Below are 20,210 nucleotides of genomic sequence, written 5' to 3'. Positions count from 1 at the left end.
CTTTCAATATCAACTCTAGAGGTTAACTTCCTCCTTTCAGTCTAATTTCTGACTGTAAAAATAACATGTTAAGCCTTTTATATAATACATTTGGTTTGTCTGAAAGTTTCACATGGATGTTTTGGGGGAGTAGATGTTTAGATGTGGAAGGTTGTCTTTCTAAGTGTGAACTCCTGGGTTCCCAAGGTGATTGTGGCTTACTCTTATGCACTATTTTGGTGTCAGTTCACTGATAAATCATAGTAGTTAGGTCACAAATCTGGGGATGGGAGAAAGCATGCTACCAAGGCAGTTTTAGAACCTTTGTGATATTGTTAATTTTGACCACTTTTTATTATACCAAGAAATTACAGCTGTCAGTGTAGTCAGTGATGACTGATAAACAAAAGGGTAACATTTCATTTCTTCCTAAGCTCATCAAAACCACACATTACATTTTTGTTACATAAGCTAAAAATTATAAAAGAATTGTAATTACCTTTATTTTCTTTTTTCATTATTTCAGTCATAAACATTTCCTTTACTTTTTGGCATAATGACTGTTTATCTACTTCCGCATTGATTTTTATCAAAATGTTTTCTGGCTCTGTAAACCACTGCTCCAATAAAGGCCAGTTGTCCAGGAAGCCTACAATTCTGCAAAACCCAAATATTATATGAATATAATATTGTGAATATCACATACTGAATATTTGAATATCACATATTGAATATATCATGTATACCACATATCACATATGAATATCATATACTGATTGAAATGTTGCAGCAACATTAAGCATGATTTATCTGATGTACATGATGAAAAAACCAGCTGCCAATGTATCTGAAAAAAGCAACTTTAAGAAGTCTACAGGCAATGAAATACATCGATTTTAAAGAAGACATCATTTAATGCCAGCTAGCCATATGTTTTGAGGTATAGGAAAGAGCAAGAGAAGATTTGGAAATTCTACCACTTCAGGAAGCCTTTGATGTGGGTTTAGTTTTCTAAATGAAGTTCTAAGGAAACATCACCTGTACTCATAGTAGACTGACTAACTTTCTGCTGGCAGCTATAGCCTGAGCCACATAGGTTAGCTACTTTTTCATGGATAGAGAAGTTCAAGAGACCCTTGAGTAAGTGTCGGTGGTGGTGGAGGTTTAGTCAGTCACTAAGTCATGTCTGACTCTTGTGACCCCGTGGACTGTAGCCTGCCAGACTCCTCTGTCCACAGGAATTTGCTTTACTCAAACATACTCTGGAAATGAGTTTTGTCCTCTGAGAGTAGATAGGTTTCATGAAGCTCAAATTCCTCTTTGTTGCCTCAACTCATGTTTTCAGAGTTCTCAAGTTTTCAAAACATTGTTTAATTTTGTCTAATTTTTCTTTTCCAATGAGAAAACTGCATACAACCAAAAGAATGCTTATTAAACATAATTTCATTTTAGTTTTAGAACTACACTCTATAATCTGATGCCTAGATCTTTCAAATTCCAAGATCTTCATTGGCATTTGTTGAAAGAGAGCTGAATTAGGATTCCCTCTAATGAACTTGTAAGTTCATGCAGCCATAAAGGGAAATGTTGCTTGATTTAATTCTTTTTTTCTGTGACTATGATGACTTATACTCTGAATATAAAAGCTAGCACATAAATATTTCACTCATTATCAAAGCTACTTAGTTTTGTTTTACCTATAAAACAGTGAATGCTAGGAAATACATTTTTTCCCTAGATCTGATGATTCTAAAGTGACTAGTTGCCAGTTTGTTCACAGGGCAAGAAACAAGAAGACAATGAATTTTAAACTAACCTGTGCTGTATTTGATCTCTTAAATTCTGGTCCTCATCTGTATCTTGGTTTTTAGCAGCTACACGCTGATTGATATCTTCATGAGGAGCTTTACTTGAAAATGCTTCAGCTGTGATATTGAAATTACTTAATTAGACAATCTGCTACACCAATCAAAGTTGCAGTAGTACTGTCAAAATATACTGATACAAAAAAGCCAAATGAATATGGTTCTCCTCTTTGGCTCAATATTAATTAAAATGTTTTAAAAAATACTGAAAAAGTATAGTTTTGGAATCAGAATTCAAGTTTCCCTTAGAAATTAGGAGAAGGAGGTAAAATACAACATTTAAGAGGAGCTCTAGTTTCAAGGCAGAGCATCTTGGGATTGACCATGAAGAGAAGGGACTGAAAAATGATGGTTTGTCATAAATAACAAACAAGGAAACAATTAGAAAATTAACACCATAATATAAAAATAAAGAATGAAATAACAGGGTAGCCATAAAGTCAAATATGCAAGTTATTTGTCAGTATTATATTAGAACACAATAAAGTAATTTATCTTTCTAGACTTTATGATTTTTCCCTGTAGAAGAGACACAAAGGGACATACCACAGGAGACTGAAGCCAAAAACAATTTCAACTCCTCTGATTGAGTCCTAGCCATGACTAAGGAACAATGTCAGAATACTTATGAATTCAGAATAAGTGGAAAATCATAAAGAGGGAAAGAAAGCCTTGAGCTAGATGAAAAGGAATTAGATTACTCAGTTAATGCAAGAGAGCACTGAAGAGCAAATTAATAGCACTCAGAAAGATGAAGGCCCCTCACAGGACACAGCAATCAATTGCTTTCCATCTATATTCATGATAGAAAAAGAGGAAATTAGTTCAGAAAACAGAATATGCTTTCAGGTTATTCAGAAAACCCAAAGATGCTGACGACAATGAGTGATGGAAGAAGACTGTGGGAACTATCATGAACCATCCCATGGTCACAAGCTCATTTTTGTCAAGGACTTCAGAACATGTATCAGCATTCTTCTCTTCCCAAACTGCACCCAGGCTTTGGCCCCTTCCTCTTCTCTCCACTTCACTTACATGGCCACATCTTGGATTTTTTGATCACCTTGAAGGGCTCCACCTCTGGAATGGCCCCATCTCTACAATATTAATGATTTATACCCTTATCATTTGTCCCGCCAGCACTCCTCTATAGTTGATGGATCTCTATGACCCATCCCCCTAAACTCGTACATCGTTTTCCCCAAATAAAAGAGCATTATCCTGACTTGACTTTATTATTTTAGCAAACCTGAGTTGCACGGTTGAACATTTCAACTTCTCTCCCTCATCTGACAACTTTAGTTTATATCCTTCTGCTGCACCAGCCTTAGATGATATCCATCTCTCTTTTTTGACTTGTAACCTCACTGACCCTCTGGCTCAAAAATCAGCTGAGCTCTTTCATATAAGTGTACCCTTTCCTAAAACAGGGTGGGAAGGGAGAGAGACTGAGATGAGAAAGAGACAGAGAGGGAGAGAGAAAAGGAATACTAAAACAATAATGATAAAAAGTATCCTGTTTCCATAGTTCTTTCCTTTTGTTCAGAGACAAGTTTCTTGAGAAGTATCTTCACTCACACTCTCCACCTCCTCATCCCCATTCACCTTCCTTTCCATAGCAATCCATCTTTCCCTGTCCCCTACTCCATTGAAACAGCTCTCCTTCTGGTTATCAAAGACATCAACCCAATGGAAATGTTTCAGTCTTTGTCTTACTTGATTTACAGGTAAAATTTAGCACACAGTTCTTAAATGTTTTTACACATACAGTCAGCCCTCTATATTGGCGGAGTCAACCAACCACAGACTGAAAATATTTGGGAAAATAATCCCAGAAAGGGCCCAAAAGCAAAACTTGATTCTTTCAGGTGCTGGCAACTATGTATATAGCAGTCACATTGTATTAGGTATTATAAGTAATATAGAGATGATTTAAAGTATACAGGAGGATGTGCATAGGTCATATGCAAATATCAGATCATTTTATATAAGGGACTTGTGCATCCTTGGATTTTGGTCGCTCAGTTGTGTCTGTTTGTGACCCCATGGACTGTAGCCTGCCAGACTCCTCTGTCCATGGGAATTCTCCAGGCATAAATACTGGAGTGGGTTGCCATGCCCTCCTCTTGGTATCCAAAGGAGTTCTGGAATTAATCCCCTGTGAATACTAAGGGAAGACTGTATAACATTATTTTATATCTACAACAAAACTTGTAAAGTAGGATTGTGATTCTAAAATTGGCCCTAAATGGCATAGTTTATAAATGAAAGAAAAAGCATTTGATTCCAGTTATCTCACTCCAAGTTCTGAATTTCTTTTTAAATTTTCAAACTGCTTATTGAACTATACCTTCCAAAAAGAATGCATACGTGAATATACAGCTCAGTGGCTTCCCAAACTGAAAATAGCATAAATAGCACCAAGATCAAGAAATGAACATTATCAACCCTTATCATATCTTGAAAGCAAGTCAGATTGCTTTGAGTTGTGGGCCCTGTTCTGCCAATAAACAGCCATGGACTGGCAGTATTCTTCACCAATCCTCAGATATCCTTGAATGAGAACAGGAAGTTAGCTGAACAATTATCACTACTGTCAGTATAGTCCCTACTTCCTTGTACGGAGAGAAGTAAATTCTCCCTTTTGGAATTTGATGGACAGCATTCAGTGTAAAGTACTGTGCTCAAGAGCTGAAGTAGTATCTAATGGTTTTGTCCTTTTATTTAAATAAACAGTGAAAGGAAGATCTCAAAATTATACAAACTCAAAATAAGGAAGAGTCAAGTGCTCATGCTTTAAATGTCCACCTATAAATATCGGAGAAAATGATTCCCTAAGTCTCTCTTAGCCACAAATGTCATTATATTAGTTGTAACAGCAAACATATTGTACATATACAATGTACAATAACATCATCTAATTCTTTAATTAATGAGGGAATCAGCAAGATAGTACAACTAGTTCCAATGAAAATCTGAATAAGAGACCTATTCACAGACAGGAATGATAAAATAGATGGTAATAGATGAAAAAACTGGTTACTATGTATAGAACAATGTCATACTTGAAATTATCTTTTTCAGTATATAGAAATTAACTATCTTAATTGAATAAAATTCATTTGTATGTCTATGGACAAGAATCATTTGAATTACTATCAATTTTCTACAATTTATGGTTACAGAAGAGATGAGTTAAGCCAGTGAAAGGTACAGAATCCTATGAAACCAAATACTCCAAGGGGTCTAATAGACAATACTCCATCTTCCATTGAAATATCCAATAATCTTTTGTTCATTTCAAAGTCTTCCACTATTTTTCCTGATGTGTTTCCTGATGTCCTGCCACTATTGTTCCTGATGCATGTGCCAGATTCTATACGAAATGTTTAACATTTATCTCATTTAATATATGTGAGACAACAAGAAATATATATTTGGTCTTTGTCTCCTGACACAGAGCTTTGAAAACCCTTGTAATTTCCTCTAGTGGTAAGAGGAGGGTTTTTATATTATTATTATTATTCATAATAAGCCTCTTTCAACCTTATCTGAGTTTATGCCAAAAAGATGTCTCTTGGGAGGGTGGAGCCCTTCTGCCAGAGCAACCAACTGACCACAGAGCTAGAACTTTCAGTCCTATCCCCAGGTCTCTAGGGATGGGAAGAGGCTAGAGACTGATCACCAATGCTCAGTTATATAGTCAATCATACCTACATAGTGGAACTCCCATAGAAACTCTAAAGAAGGGGTTCAGAGAGCTTGTGGGTTGGTGAATGCATCCATGTGCCAGGAGTGTGTTACACACCAGACTCCACGGGGGAAGGGCCTGAACTTGGAATCCTTCCAGACTCTGCCCTATGGACCCCCTCAACTGGCTGTTCATTTGTATCTTCTACGGCAGTCTTTACAATAAAACAGTAATAGTAAGTAGAGTGCTTCCCTGAGTTCTGTGAGTCACTACAGATAATTATAGATAATCTATTAGACCTGAGGAGGGGTCATGGAAGCCTCTAATTTATAGTCAAGTCAGACAGAAGTGTGGGTAACCTGGGGATCCACTGCGTTGAGGCAGACATCTGAAGTGGGACGAAGTCTTGTGGGACTGAGCCAACTGTGGAAATCTGTGATAACTCTGGGAAGTTACTGCCAGGATTGAATTAAATTCTAGGACACCCACTTGGTGTTTATTAAGAACTGAAGGACTGGGTGGTATGGAAAACCCATACACCTTTGGCGTCAGAAGTGTTGTGAGTAATGAAACAGTTTTCCTTTAATTATCCAGTAATAATGCAATGAGCCATTCTATTATATATATTGTGATATGGAGGTTTAGAAGAAGGAAAGAGTTAACTTTCCCAAGGTCAAATGCCTAATAGCTTGCAAAGTTAAGAATGTGTGCGTTTACTCATAACTACTTCATTTATGGAATAAAGTGATATTTTCATCTCAACAATGAAAAGTAGTTAAACCATGAATCTTGGCAAGACTGTTTTACCCCATGATATAAGGACTTCAGTCAACTGATAATTGCTCCTCAGTTAATACACAATCCAGGGGAAGGATGTTAGCGATACTTGCTTGTAGCCCCAATGTGGTTCATGAACTTCACTAGAGTAACACACCAAGATATACTAAGTAGCCATGAGAAGCTCATTCATTCATGCAAGTCCCAAAGAGGGCACCTCAGGGCCAGCTGCTGCTGCTTCTAAGTCGCTTCGGTCGTGCCCAACTCTGTGTGACCCCATAGACAGCAGCCCACCAGGCTCCGCCATCCCTGGGATTCTCCAGGCAAGAACACTGGAGTGGGTTGCCATTTCCTTCTCCAATGCATGAAAGTGAAAAGTGAAAGTGAAGTTGCTCAGTCATGTCCGACTCCTAGGGACCCCATGGACTGCAGCCCACCAGGCTCCTCCATCCATGGGATTTTCCAGGCAAGAGTACTGGAGTGGGTTGCCATTGCCTTCTCCGCCTCAGGGACAGGGGAGCTGCCAAGTTGATGGAAGGGTTGAATGAGATGCTTGCGGTCACCATGGAATTCTCTACTAGCCTCAGGTTTGGGCTAGAGTGCTGAATAGAGACAGAGCAGGAGGCAACTAAGCTGTGCTAGGTAATTCTTTGGAAGTCTGAAATGGATTCTTTATTATCCACTTACAATTGTAAATGGGAATATTCACCATTTCAAAGAAAAATAAAGAACTCTGAATTACATAGAAGGACATTTTTAGAAAGGTGTTGAAAAAAGGTGTCCAGCTTACCCATGATGTCATTCATGCGATTCAGTGAGGAATTATCTGAAATGTCTAATAACATGACAAAATCAAATGCAGAAGGGGGAAGAGGCACTTCTTTGGAAGCTGTAGGGTCAACAGCTAATGTGGATATTTGTGATTTCTTTCCCTCCAGTTCTATGAGGTTTCTGTTGTAGCCTGTGAGTGCTTCCTCCAGAAGCTTTGCTTGGTTTAATGTCATTGGAAAGCCATCCAGGATCCAGCCTTTATACATGGGTATCTGACTAAATTAAAGAAAGTCAAATAATTAATAGTTTGATAGACACAAATCCCTTTAGAAATAATAACACAATGAATCTTGCTTTTATCTTTCTTTCAACTCCACAGTAACCTCTTTCTGCATAAATTTTACTTCTTTACAGCCAAAATTGGGCTTCTGGTGGCGCTGACGGTAAAGAATCTGCCTGCCTATGCAGGAGCCACAGGAGACTTGGGTTCCATCCTTGGGTTGGGAAGGTCACCTGGAGGAAGGCATGGCAACCTACTCCAGTATTCTTGCCTGGAGAATCCCATGGACAGAGGAGCCTGGTGGGCTACAGTCCGTAGGGTCACAAAGAGTTGGCCATGACTGAAGCGATTTAGCACGCACAGCCAAAATTAGGCTTCCTATTGTACCACAAACACCGCCTTGCTCAAAATTCTTCTGTGGGTCTCTGCTGCCCTCCAATCTATTCCAGAAGCCACAACATGGTGTGTAAAACGAACTAGCCACAACTTGCTCCCCTATAACTTCTCTCTCACAACTTTGAACCATTCACTTTGAACACACCAATCTCCTTGCTGTTACATGAATATAAATAGTACTTTCTAGCTGCATTCATAGGTTGTTCCTCTTTAGAACCTCAATTTCCTCATTTATACAGCAGGATAATATAACATACCTCACAGGAGGCTGGTGAGGATGAACTGAAATAACACATTTTAAGAACTCAGCACAGAATTTAGCATATGGTTGAAACTCACATCGCCAACCTGGCAGGTTCTTCCTACCCCAGTCAATCCAGAGTGGAGTCATAACAGCCTGATCTGAACTCCTTTGGACTCTCATTCACCTCATCACACAATTGGTTAACTCTTACATTTCTGGACTTAGAAAAATTCAAATGAGTCTTCTTTATCTCAATTAAATTCTAAGTTGCTGAAATGTAAGGATCATTTCTTCAGTTTTTACATTCAGTGTCATATCCTCTAAAGAGAATAGGTGCTCCAAAAACTACTATTTTAGTTCTTTAAACTGGAAAACACCTTCAACTTTGCTCTTGCAAAATCCTTAAATTATGTAAAATGAAGACTTTGACTTTTGGATGAAAAGTTATAGTTTCATTTCTTTCTCCATTAAAACTCATTTAAACACCTAGAATTCCCTTTCTAAAGGTTTGGAAGTGTGCTTTGGTGCCTGTATATGATCCTTCTGACAGTGTGACAAGGAAGCAATGGGAAAACTCAAGTTCAGAGAGGTTTAATTAAGTACTTGTTCAAAGTCACAAAACTGCAAGTGACCCTAAATCTAGTGATCTTTCCACAGTATTAAGCTGCCTTCAGGTCACTGCTTCTGTTACTCCTATTAGGCTATGAAGGGCAAGGAAAGCCTGCATTTTGCTTTTATGGCTTTTCCAGAGCGTGGTAAGCATTCTGCATAGAATGGGATTGTTAATTCATCAGCCTCAGTCTGAGGAGAAGAAACTTCTCGAGTACTTTAGCAGATCTGAGGAACCTTCTCCCACCTCCTATCTCAGGGGCTACTTCAAGGGGAGGAGGAGGCCAAGGACACACTTGTCAGGCCGTGGTACGAGGACACCAGATGACAGGGAATGAGGAGATTTCCACTTTGGCTGCCACTAGCCGGACACATGACTGCACTGCCCAACTGGACTGCCGCGTGCCTTCCTTTCCTCATCGAAGAAGGATGCACTTGGACTACAAGGAAGGCTCTCGGGCTGACGGCAGTTCTCTGAACATGGCTCAGGGGCAGAGGGGATGGTGGTAGTGGGAAGGCAGTGGAGTTCTGAGGGTGGGGTGTAGACACTCCAACTCCATGGAAACCAAAGCTAAGATCCATTTTAGAGCTGATGCTCTTCATATGCAATTTTCTTTGAATGATGAATGCCATGGCTAAAACATGTTTTATTCCAGTTTTTGAAAAATGCTGCAACTGTTAGAATGAGATCCCTTCCAGCTTTGAGAATAGCATCCCTGTAGCCAAGTTTCTTCAAAAAAGCAATCAGTACAAGATATATCACCACTGAGAGGCAACCTAAACCTTGAATGAAGCCTCTTAAACTTGAAAGGGAGAGTCCATTGCAGATGCCCAGGAAAAATTATCCAAAGCCTCCTGTCCTCATTCTCTTGGTCATAATGTTTCCCAAGCAGCGAGGCCCCAACCCCTCACCCACTCGATGCTCCGCAAAGGTCTTGCACAAGAGCCTTTTTTGTTTATTTTTCCATCCTGCTCTGCTTCATTTTTTTTATTGCATGAATTAATTAACTGAGCCCCTATGGCTTTTTAAAATTTCTCTCTTTTCTCAATTGTAAAGGAGGGCTGACGAAAATCCTTTTTTCCTAGAAAGGAGGAATCACAAAATTTTAGCCTATTTAAATTTTTTTCTTTACCCTATCACACATCACCTCTGTGCTATGCATATGCTATTCCTTGCCTGTGCAACCTCTACTTTCTCCTTGCCTTCCTACCCTGTGCTGCCCGGCCTTTGGACCCCTGGGGTCACTCTCCCCTCCAGAAACACAAAATGAGGAAGCACTTTGGCCCAAGGCCATATAGTGAGGGTTTCTCCTCTCCCAAACCTGTCCCGTGGTTTTTCCAATTGTCTAATTTATCCTTGAATTCCCCATACAGAACAGAACTCGGGACTTCCCTGGTGGTCCAGTGGTTGAGAATCTGCCTTCCAATGCAGGACACATGGGTTCCATCCCTGGTCAGGGAACTAAGATCTCACATACTCTGGGGTAACTAAGACCAAGAATCACAAGGAAGACCCAGCACAGCCAAAAAAGAGAATAGAACCTAACTTGAATTCCCATCTGGGTGAGTGAAGTCAAGTTTGAAAAAGGGAGGAAAGTGAAATACAGGCATGAAAATCACAAAATACATCTTTTTCTTTCTGTATGTATTCATTAGATATTAAAAATTAAAATTTCTATATTATTCTTTATAAAGCTCTACCTGCTAATATATTAAATAGACATAAGAAAGAAAGTGTGGTACATAGATACATACTTAATGGCATTTACCATGATGCTGACTAGCAATATATCAGATATGCTCTTTCCTTTCTTCAGCAGGCTTTCTGATTTTGCACCAAGCTGAGCACGCACAGTGAGCTGTGAAAATAAACAAGAAATGGTAGGGAAGAGCTCATTTAAAAGCAAGATTCTAAATATCTGGAGGGGAAAAAAAATTAAATGGTCGTGTCCTCTGGTGAAGACATTGATCCTTTAGTACAATTCTGGAATCCAGCAAGAATACTGGAATGGGTTGCCATTTCCTATTCCAGGAAAACTTCCCAACCTAGGGACTGAATTCGTGTCTCTTTTGTCTCCTGCATTGCACGCAGATTCTTTACCTGCTGAGCCATTGGGGAAGTATCTATTTAAACCCTGCAAAGGCTCCCCTGTACTCTCAATGTCCTCATCATGGCCTCCATGACCCTGGCTGACCTGATTCCTCTCTCTTCGTGCTCATCTCTCTAACCTCCTCCCTTCTCTTCCCCTATCTTGCTGCACAAGCACCTTTCTGCCTCAAGGCCATCATCTAGCTCTTCTGGCAACCTGAAATGGTTCCCCAGAGCCAGTGACTGATTCTGTATATCTTCTTTCAATCTGTTTAAACCTCACTCTCTCAAAGCGATCTCCCTTACTCTACTTTTTATTTTCAGATGACATCATCACCATCTGCTGGTTCATATAAACTTATTTACATATGAGTTTATGTTTCCTCTCTTTTAGACTGTAAACTCCTTAAAGCTTGGGAGCCCTGTCACTTTGGTTCACTGATATACACTCCCCCCTCAGATTACAACAATGCATGGAACAAAGTATGCCTTAGAACTGAATTGAATATGGAATGCAGGAGATTCGTAACTCAATAAATGTAAATATAAAAATATATTTAGCCTTTATGCTAATTTATATTTCAAAAATATAGAGAAAAAATTATAAGTCCCTTTTGATTCTTTTCTCTAAACTCATTTTTCTCCCTATATGTTATCATGTTTATAGCTTGGTGTATATTCTTCCAAAACTTTTTCTATCTTAAAGCAGTTTTTGAAATCTAAAATATTATAAAATTGATTTCCTTGGGGGAAAAAACAATTAAAAAATATACTTTTATTTATTTACTTAATTATATTTAATAAAATCCCATTTGATGAATCTGACCATTCTATTTGACCATTCTATTTCCATATACAGTAAAGCAATCCTATATATGGAAACATTAGTTTTCATTAAAAGCAATAGTTGGCAAATTGTTGTAAACATTTTTTCAGGGATTAATGAAAAATTCTGCAGAGTCACCAAAAAGTCTAAGGATAAATCTTGGAAATAATTTAAAGATAAAGAGATTGTGAAAGGAAATAAAAATAATAAATTAAATGGTAAAGAAAAACACATCAATATAAATTTGGTATAAGTCTAAAATTTTTAAAAGCATGTGTTTACTTTCTTACGTGGTAAAACTGAAAGCAATTTCCACTGCTTTAGATACAAACTATATTAAAGATATAAAAAATATCAAATAAACTCAGGTTTACTATTTCATCATCAGGTTTAAGCCAAAGAGGAGCACATTGCTATTTCATATGAAGATGAAAATGCTACAAAAAGGCTATGAATCACAACACATTTCAATATACTAGCAGCCAAAATTAGATTATAGTACTTACTTCAGAGAAACTATCACTTGCTACGACTTCTTCAGCTTTTGTTGTTTTTCTAGCATCAGTATCTAGCAATGGAAAAAGTGATGAGAACACACTCCAGTACTGACAACTAACAGCCATGTTAGTATTTGACCATCTGTGGTTTTGGATCTGTGGGTTATTGGATTCATCTGTGTCTGAGATACTCGGAGGAAGGAGGTAAAAGCAGCAGCCCAGAATGGCATTTACCTTCATTTCACAACATTAAATCCTAGCCACTGTGTGGCTCCGTGTTTTCTACTTGTTTTCTCCCAGTGTGGCTCACTCAGAACAATATCATTAGAAATACTTTAGTACAGTTTCTCTTCTTGGAAAACAAGCCAAAAATATAATTAGTTATTATATTTTTACTTTCCTGTATTCTTCCCTGGAGAATCCCACAGACAGAGGAGCCTGGCAGGCTACAGTCCATGAGGTGGCAAAGAGTTGGACATGACTAAGTGATTTTCAAGTTCACATTACTTTCCTGGGTTATCAAATTATAGGTAATAAACATGTCTGAAGGTGGAAAATTCTAGAAGTCAGAGAGGTTTTAGTTCAATTCTATGTAAAAAATTAGTTTTCAGAGTCTTTTTATAGTTTATTGGACTTTCATAATAGAACATCATAAAATACTTAACAATAGTTTAAAAATCAATTAGAATTATCCTGTAAGAAACAAATAACTGAAACAACGGACAGCTTATATTCTTTTAAAAGACAGGAAACCTGGCCTCTCTGGCAGAATTGCCTGCTCATAATAAACATGCACGTTGTCCAAGGTTGATGGCTATTATGGTGATGGTACAGGAGGAACCAAATTTTATGCAATAATTAAATATGGCAAAGCCTTAACTAGCACAAATAGAAAACATATTCAAGATTTAAAATTGCTTTCCTTCAATGGTTTTACCAAGGATCTGAAGGACTGAAGCCCAGATCCCAAGGAAGATAATGTTTTGTTGGGTTTGAGAAGCTTGGTTCTATTTGCTTTGCGCAAGGCTGAGAATAAACGCTAACTTGTATAATATCTGAGGAACCACTGTTGAGGTGGGTGGATGAGACAGAGCCACAGCCTCCCTCACCAGTGAACAAAAGCAGCTGCGTGCAGACAGCACAGTGGTACACGCCCACCTGCATAGGTGAGCAAAAACAGTAACTACTGTCTCCCTGCAAAGCCAGGAAGAGTGACGATGATTTAGCCTGGCTGTTTTCAAAACCACCACAAAACTGAGCAACTACTTGAAGGGATGTGAGAAGATTCCTTTGAAATTGTCATCTCTTATCGCCAGCGGCAGACAGTGGTTAGGGACAGCTGTGTTGATCTTGTTCTCTCTGTCATGTGACCACTTAGACAATCGTGTAACCCTCCCCATCTCCCCTCTCTTGTCCTGAAAGCTGGTTTGTGCTCACATCCATGTGCTCCTACTGTTAGTCTCACTTATGTAAATGATGGATAATTTGTTTTGATATCTTACTTACCAAGTCTGGTTTTATCTTCTGTTTCTGGTAGTGCTTCAGCTAAAGATACATCCTGCACATCCTTTGAGGAGGAAGTACATGCCTACACACATGGAGAGATTTTAACATTGTCTTATTTTAATAACATTCTTGATTTTACTTCTTCTATAAGTAAGGTTTACAACCATAGACTTGTTAATCTAAAACATTAATGATACTAGGAAGAACTGAATGAGTTCTGGAAATGAACACAATTTGATGATAATTGTACTTAGAGAAACACAAAATAACCCGTGGTATAATCTGTCTTTCAGCTGGCCTTGTTTCTATGTAAAATACACAACTGCCATTTGCAAAGGATAATGGGAGCTGAGAAAGAGGTAGAGTTTGTGGAAAACCACCTTAGAAAAATCAGACCTAGAGGGGTTAGCCATAGCCATAATGGAAATAAAGAAAACATATATGTACATTATCTATCACCTCATCAATTAGAATACAGAGTAACACAACACAGAAGAGGCAGCCCACAATGAAGAAAAACCCTCCCAGTTATTTTCAGAATCATGGTTAAATGGTATTTTCCTTGCAGCTCATGCAAATGATCTGGATTAGATTTTCTGTTGATTTATTCAATTTCAAAGACAGCATAAGGTAGGGAAAAGAATACTGGATTTAGAACCTGGGATTCCCATCAAAGCCTAACCATCAACAAGCCTCTGATGCCAAATGAATCAATTCATGCTGAGAACTGCTACTGTTTCCCTTTAAAAGAGCAGATTAGACTACATCTGGTGCTGGAAAAGACTCTTGAGACTCCCTTGGACAGCAAGGAGTTCAAACCAGTTAATCCTAAAGGAAATCAAGTCTGAATATTCACTGAAAGGGCTGATGCTGAAGCTGAAGATCCAACAGTTTGGCCACCTGATGGCAAAGAGCCAACTCATTGGAAAAGACCCTGATGCTGGGAAAGACTGAAGGCAGGAGGAGAAGGGGACAACAGAGGATGAGATGGTTGGATGGTATCATTTACTCAATGGACATGAGTTTCAGCAAACTCTGGGAGATTGTGAAGGACAGGGAAGCCTGGCGTGCTGCAGTCCATGGGGTCACAAAGAGTCAGACATGACTTAGCGAATGAACAATAACGAGACATCATAATTCTCAATGTGGGGCCATACTCTCCAAGTTCCTGCCCTAGAATCTTTACGTAATAAGCAAGATGCAACACTGATGGAAACAGTAATGCAAGTAAACCATAAGAGATCTTCCCCTACCAGCCATGCCCCCAAACTGAGATCTACTAGTCTAGATCAGAGGTCTGCAAACTACGATCCCTGGACCAAAATAGCCTGGTTGCCTATACACAGTCCATAAGCATCACTCCAGGGGACAGCACTGCAAGGCGTCCCCCTCACCTCTGTCTGCTCCTCTCCAACACCTTCCTTGGCTGCTGCTCAGGACTGGCTCTGGGCTGTATCTACAAGATGGGGACTTGCTGCCGGCCACTGCCAAGCTTTCAGAAGTGGAATTCTACCGAGAGCTGGTGACTTCATGAACTTTCCCAAAACGCTGATGTCTCACCCATCCCCAAGCCCTTGCAGTTGAGCCCTCCACCCCCTTTACCTTACAAATGGACATGAATTTGAGCAAACTCCAGGAAATAGTAGAGGACAGAGGAACCTGGCGTGTTGTAGTCCACGGTGTTGCAAAGAGTTGGCCACGACTTAGCAACTGAATGAACACCCTTAACAACCAATGGCTCTTTCTTCAGGAGAATGCCTCCAGCTGATGGTAACTGAGCTCAAGTCTAGCCCACCACACTGGATGGCCCACCTAGGTAATGATATGTGTGTGTTTGTGTATATGTATTAGGGGAGTAGGGATGGGGGTTGAAATTTTCTCGTTACGTAAGTACCCATGTAATATATCCTTGATGTTGCCTCTGGGCCCATAAAACTTAAAATATTTACCGTCTGACCTTTACAGAAAACTCTGCCAATCTCTGGATCTAGAGGATCTCTTAGATGCCATCCAGCTGGAAATCTCTAATGTATGAGGCGCAGAGAAGAAAACTAAAGCCACACTTGCCTGGTTTTCTTTACCACTCTTTTGCCTAACTGGTAAAGCCTTTTCTTCAGGTGCTTTCTGAAGTCCTTGGGCCCCACAGACACTTTCATTGTCATGAAATGCTTGGATAGCTTCTTGAACAAGAGTGTCAATAGAAAGTACCTGAATAGGAAAGCCTAAAATACAAAAGATTATTTTATGAATAGCTTTTCATTTAGGAAATCGAATCATTGTTCTTCAGTGCTGGCTTCAAACTTAGAACATTCTCTTTAAGATCTCCTAGAAATGTTTTTTGAGTCAAGACTTTTTTTTTTTTTTTTTTAATACTGTGGTAAAATTCACATGGGGCTTCTCTGGTGGCTCAGTGGTAAAGAGTCTGCCTGTCGATGCAGGAGACTCAGGAGATGTGGGTTCGATTTCTGAGTTGGGAAGATCCCCTGGAGAAGGAAATGGCAACCCACTCCAGTAATCTTCCCTGGAAAATTCTATGGACAGAGAAAACTGGCGGGCCACAGTGCATGGGATTGCAAAAGAGTTGGACACAACTTGGCAACTAAACAACAATAAAGATTCACACGATGTAAAATGACCCATTTTAACCATTCTAAAAGATACAATTCAATATTATGGTCATTTACAATGTTGTTCAATCATTACTGATACCTTTTTTCCATAAGATTTTGATCACCCCAAAGGAAACCCTGCATCAATTAAGCAGTCACTTCCTATCTCCCAAGAACAAATTGCTTTCTGTCTGGAGATCTGCCTATTCTAGACATTTTATATCCAAGGAATCAAACAATATGTTGTCTTTTGTATCTGACTTCTTTCACTTAGTATGATGTTTTCAGAGTCCATCCATGTTGTAGCACATAAGAGTACTTCACTCCTTTTATGACTGAGTAGTATTCCATAGTATGGATATAATACATTTTGTTAACAATTCATTGGTGATGAACATTTGGGTTGTTTCCACCTTTTCTCTATCATTAATAATGCCGCTATGAATATTCCTGTACATGGGATTTTTTTTTTTTTTTTGGACCACCTGTTTTCAGCTCTTTAGAGTATATACCAGTGGTGGAATTGCTGAGGTCATATGGTAATTATTTAACTTATTGAGGAATCACCAACTATTTTCCATAGTGGTTACACCATTTGAACGTTCTCAAAAGCAATGTATGAGAGTTCCGACTTCTCTATATCCTCACCAACACTTATTTTCCATTCCCTAAAAAATTATACTCATCTTCTTGGGTATGGAGTGGTATCTCATTGAACTTTTGTCAGGCTTTAAACAGGTCTATTTAACATCTCAATAATGACTTACCAGTCTTAATACAGACAGATCTTAGTAAAAATTTTGAATTTTCCAGTAAAAACATATTTGTTGTTCAGCTGCTCAGTCATGTCTGACTCTTTGCGACCCCATGGACTGCAGCATGCCAGGATTCCCTGTTCTTCACCATTGACCAGAGCTTGCTCAAACTCATGTCCATTGAGTCGATGATGCCATCCAACCATCTCATCCTGTTTTTCTCTTCTCCTCCTATCTTCAATCTTTCCCAGCATCAGGGTCTTTTCCAATGAGTCAGTTCTTTGCATCAGGTGGCCAAACTATTGGAGCTTCAGCTTCAGCATCAGTCCTTCCAATGAATATCCAGGACTGATTTCTATTAGGATTGACTGGTTTGATCTCCCTGCAGTCCAAGGGACTCTCAAGAGTCTTTGCCAACACCATAGTTCAAAGGCATCAATTCTTCCACGCTCAGTTTTCTTTATGGTCCACCTCTCATATCCATACATGACTATTGGAAAAACCATAGCATTGACTATACAGACCTTTGTTGACAAAGAGATGTCTCTGCTTTTTTAACATGCTGTCTAGGTTTATCATAGTTTTTCTTTCAAGGAGCAAGCATCTTTAAATTTTAAGGCTGCAGTCACCATCTGCAGTGATTTTTGAGCCCAAGAAAATAAGGTCTGTCACGGTTTCCATTGTTTCCCCATCTATTTGCCATGAAGTGATGGGACCAGATACCATAATCTTAGTTTTTTGAATGTTGAGTTTTAAGCTAGGTTTTTCACTCTCCTCTTTCACTTTCATCAAGAGGCTCTTTAGTTCCTCTTTGCTTTCTACCATAAGGGTGATGTCATCTGTATATCTGAGGTTATTTATATTTCTCCCAGCAATCTTGATTCCAGCTTGTGCTTCATCCAGCCCAGCATTTTGCATGATGTACTCTGCATATAAGTTAAATAAGCAGGGTGACAATATACAGCCTTGACATACTCCTTTCCCAATTTGGAACCAGTTCATTGTTCCATGTCAGGTTCCAACTGTTGCTTCTTGACCTGCATACAGATTTCTCAGGAGGCAGGTAAGGTGGTCTGGTATTTCCATCTCTTGAAGATTTTTCCACAGTTTGTTGTGATCCACACAGTCAAAGGCTTTAGTACAGTCAATGAAGCAGAAGTAAATGTTTTTCTGGAATTCTCTTGCTTTTTCTATGATCCAATGGATATTGCCAATTTGATCTCTGGTTCCTCTGCCTTTTCCAAATCCAGCTTGAGCATCTGGAAGTTCTCAGTTCACGTACTGTTGAAGCCTAGCTTGGAAAATTTTGAGCATTACTTTGCTAGCATGTGAAATAAGTGCAATTGTGAGGTAGTTTGAACATTCTTTGGCACTGCGTTTCTTTGGGATTGGAATGAAAACTGACCTTTTCCAGTCCTGTGCCCATTGCTGAGTTTTCCAAATTTGTTGGCATATTCTATTTAATTAGCTTTTCTTTGATAATACTCACTTATTAACAACAGTAATAGGTAAGTATTATCAAAGAAAAACTATTAAATAGACGGAAATCTGTGATTTCACTTCTAATTGAAAGAACTTCTAGAGAAAAAGCCCGAAGTTCATGAAAGGGAAAGAACTCAATTGATGTGAAGGATTAAAACATTTACAATTTTAAGTCTATATCTTTTCTATTTGTGACAAGTTGTTATTTTCCTATTTCATCTATTGGAAAAGTAAGTAAACTCTATGATAAAAGGTTTAAGATATTATTTCCCTTTATACTATACATCATCATTATATAGCAAGCTCATAGATCCAGGTTTCCCTGGGACAATTCTGATTTATGACTCTATACTCTTAAAAGTGTCTGCCTCGGACAATAAGTTTTGTGATCACTTTATTATAAGATTCTTAATGCTAGAACTTCCCAATATGTTAGCAGATTTTCATGTATGTTTTCTACAGATAGAGCCATTTGTAGCTACAGTCACTGTAAATAGAAATCAATAAAGGAAAAAAAAAGAAAATAAATTTTACTTTTCTCTAGAGCCTTTAGAGCAGTAGTTTTTCCACTAAAGGTTTTCCCCAACAAGCATCCTTTTATAGCAAATGAAGGTAACTCAGGTACTGTTGATTCAACTTGAGGAGGAAGAGAACTTTCAATTAGTCTGTGAATCACATGGCCCAATATGCAGTTGTTGGAGGGTGGTATGTTTTCAACCATTTCTTCTGGTAAGGCCCATTCTCCAACCATGTTCTATAAAAATAATAATAAAACAAACAAAACAGAAATATTCTTAAAAGTAGAATTTAAGCATGTAGGAAATTGAAAGTAAATACAAATTATAACAAACAAAAGTGAATCAATACTTTAAATAGTTATGTTACATAAATGAATAATAACATAATACTTTCATATTAGTGAAAAATAAGCTTCCCATATAGAAATAAAAAATAAATTCTAAAATACTTAACACTTTATGAAAGTAGACATATTGAGTTGAGACAAATTGTAATGCAAGTTGAGTATTAAGACACTTAACTTGGTATTATCAGTAGATAGATAAAAGACAGTAAGAGTTATTTGGCTACTGTATGCAAATACTAAACTTATTTTTAAATATTTTAAAGATAGATAAAAGAGAATTTTCATGACCAATATGTTGTCCTCTAAGTTTCCTATATTCGTCTTGCAGTTTCTTCAAGTTTCTGGCTTAAATGATCAAATAATTAGAGGAAAAGTAAAACAAAGACAAAACAACAACTACACAGTTCACATTCTCTGACTTCTGTGCACTAAAACTAGAAATAAATTTTATTTTTAATAATTCAACATTGCCTTTTTGAATGATTCTTAATGAAAAATTAAAACTATAAATATCTGTAAATAACAGATTGACAAAAATATTAAAATAATAGATTTATTTAAAAATATGAGACAAAATCAAGCTGTAGTTAGAGGAAAACTCATAGTCCCTTAGCTTAAAATGCTTTGATCTAAAATAAAAAGAAGAAAAATAAGTGAACTAAGGTTGAAAATAGGAAAAAAACAATTTAAAAATAACCAGAAAAGAACATGGAGGAAGAAACTCATGATAATGGAGACTGATAAATTAGAGAGTAATACTATTAAGATATTTCTATTGATATAATTCTAGAACCTATTCATATTAATCATAATGAAATTGTTACCAGTTATGCACAAAGGTGAAGTATAGCAAGTATCAATTTTATAACATAGGAAAGGTAGTAACAACAGATTTTAAGGAGACTTAAAAATCCTTACGAAAATATTATATACAACTCTACTATGATAAATTTGAATTTATTAATGTGT

General features: G+C 37.9%; 1 protein-coding gene across 5 annotated transcripts in view; it reads right to left on the bottom strand.

The window, feature by feature from the left end:
* SPEF2 (sperm flagellar and cilia associated 2) overlaps positions 1-20,210 on the bottom strand; it is a 188,520-nt gene that overhangs the window by 104,020 nt on the left and 64,290 nt on the right. For all 5 annotated transcript variants that reach the window (XM_081520872.1, XM_081520873.1, XM_081520875.1 and 2 more), the window contains 8 exons: positions 18,911-19,130; positions 15,598-15,752; positions 13,531-13,612; positions 12,034-12,095; positions 10,368-10,471; positions 7,103-7,359; positions 1,796-1,904; positions 479-636 (listed from right to left, as the gene is read on the bottom strand). In XM_081520872.1, the coding sequence (XP_081376998.1) occupies positions 479-636; positions 1,796-1,904; positions 7,103-7,359; positions 10,368-10,471; positions 12,034-12,095; positions 13,531-13,612; positions 15,598-15,752; positions 18,911-19,130 (1,147 nt within the window). The remainder of the gene's footprint in view (positions 1-478; positions 637-1,795; positions 1,905-7,102; positions 7,360-10,367; positions 10,472-12,033; positions 12,096-13,530; positions 13,613-15,597; positions 15,753-18,910; positions 19,131-20,210) is intronic.

Source organism: Giraffa tippelskirchi, chromosome 8 (assembly GCF_054371585.1).
Source record: "Giraffa tippelskirchi isolate mGirTip1 chromosome 8, T2T-mGirTip1v1.2.pri, whole genome shotgun sequence".
Taxonomy (NCBI): domain Eukaryota; kingdom Metazoa; phylum Chordata; class Mammalia; order Artiodactyla; family Giraffidae; genus Giraffa; species Giraffa tippelskirchi.
This window is presented reverse-complemented; position numbering and strand designations above follow the sequence as displayed.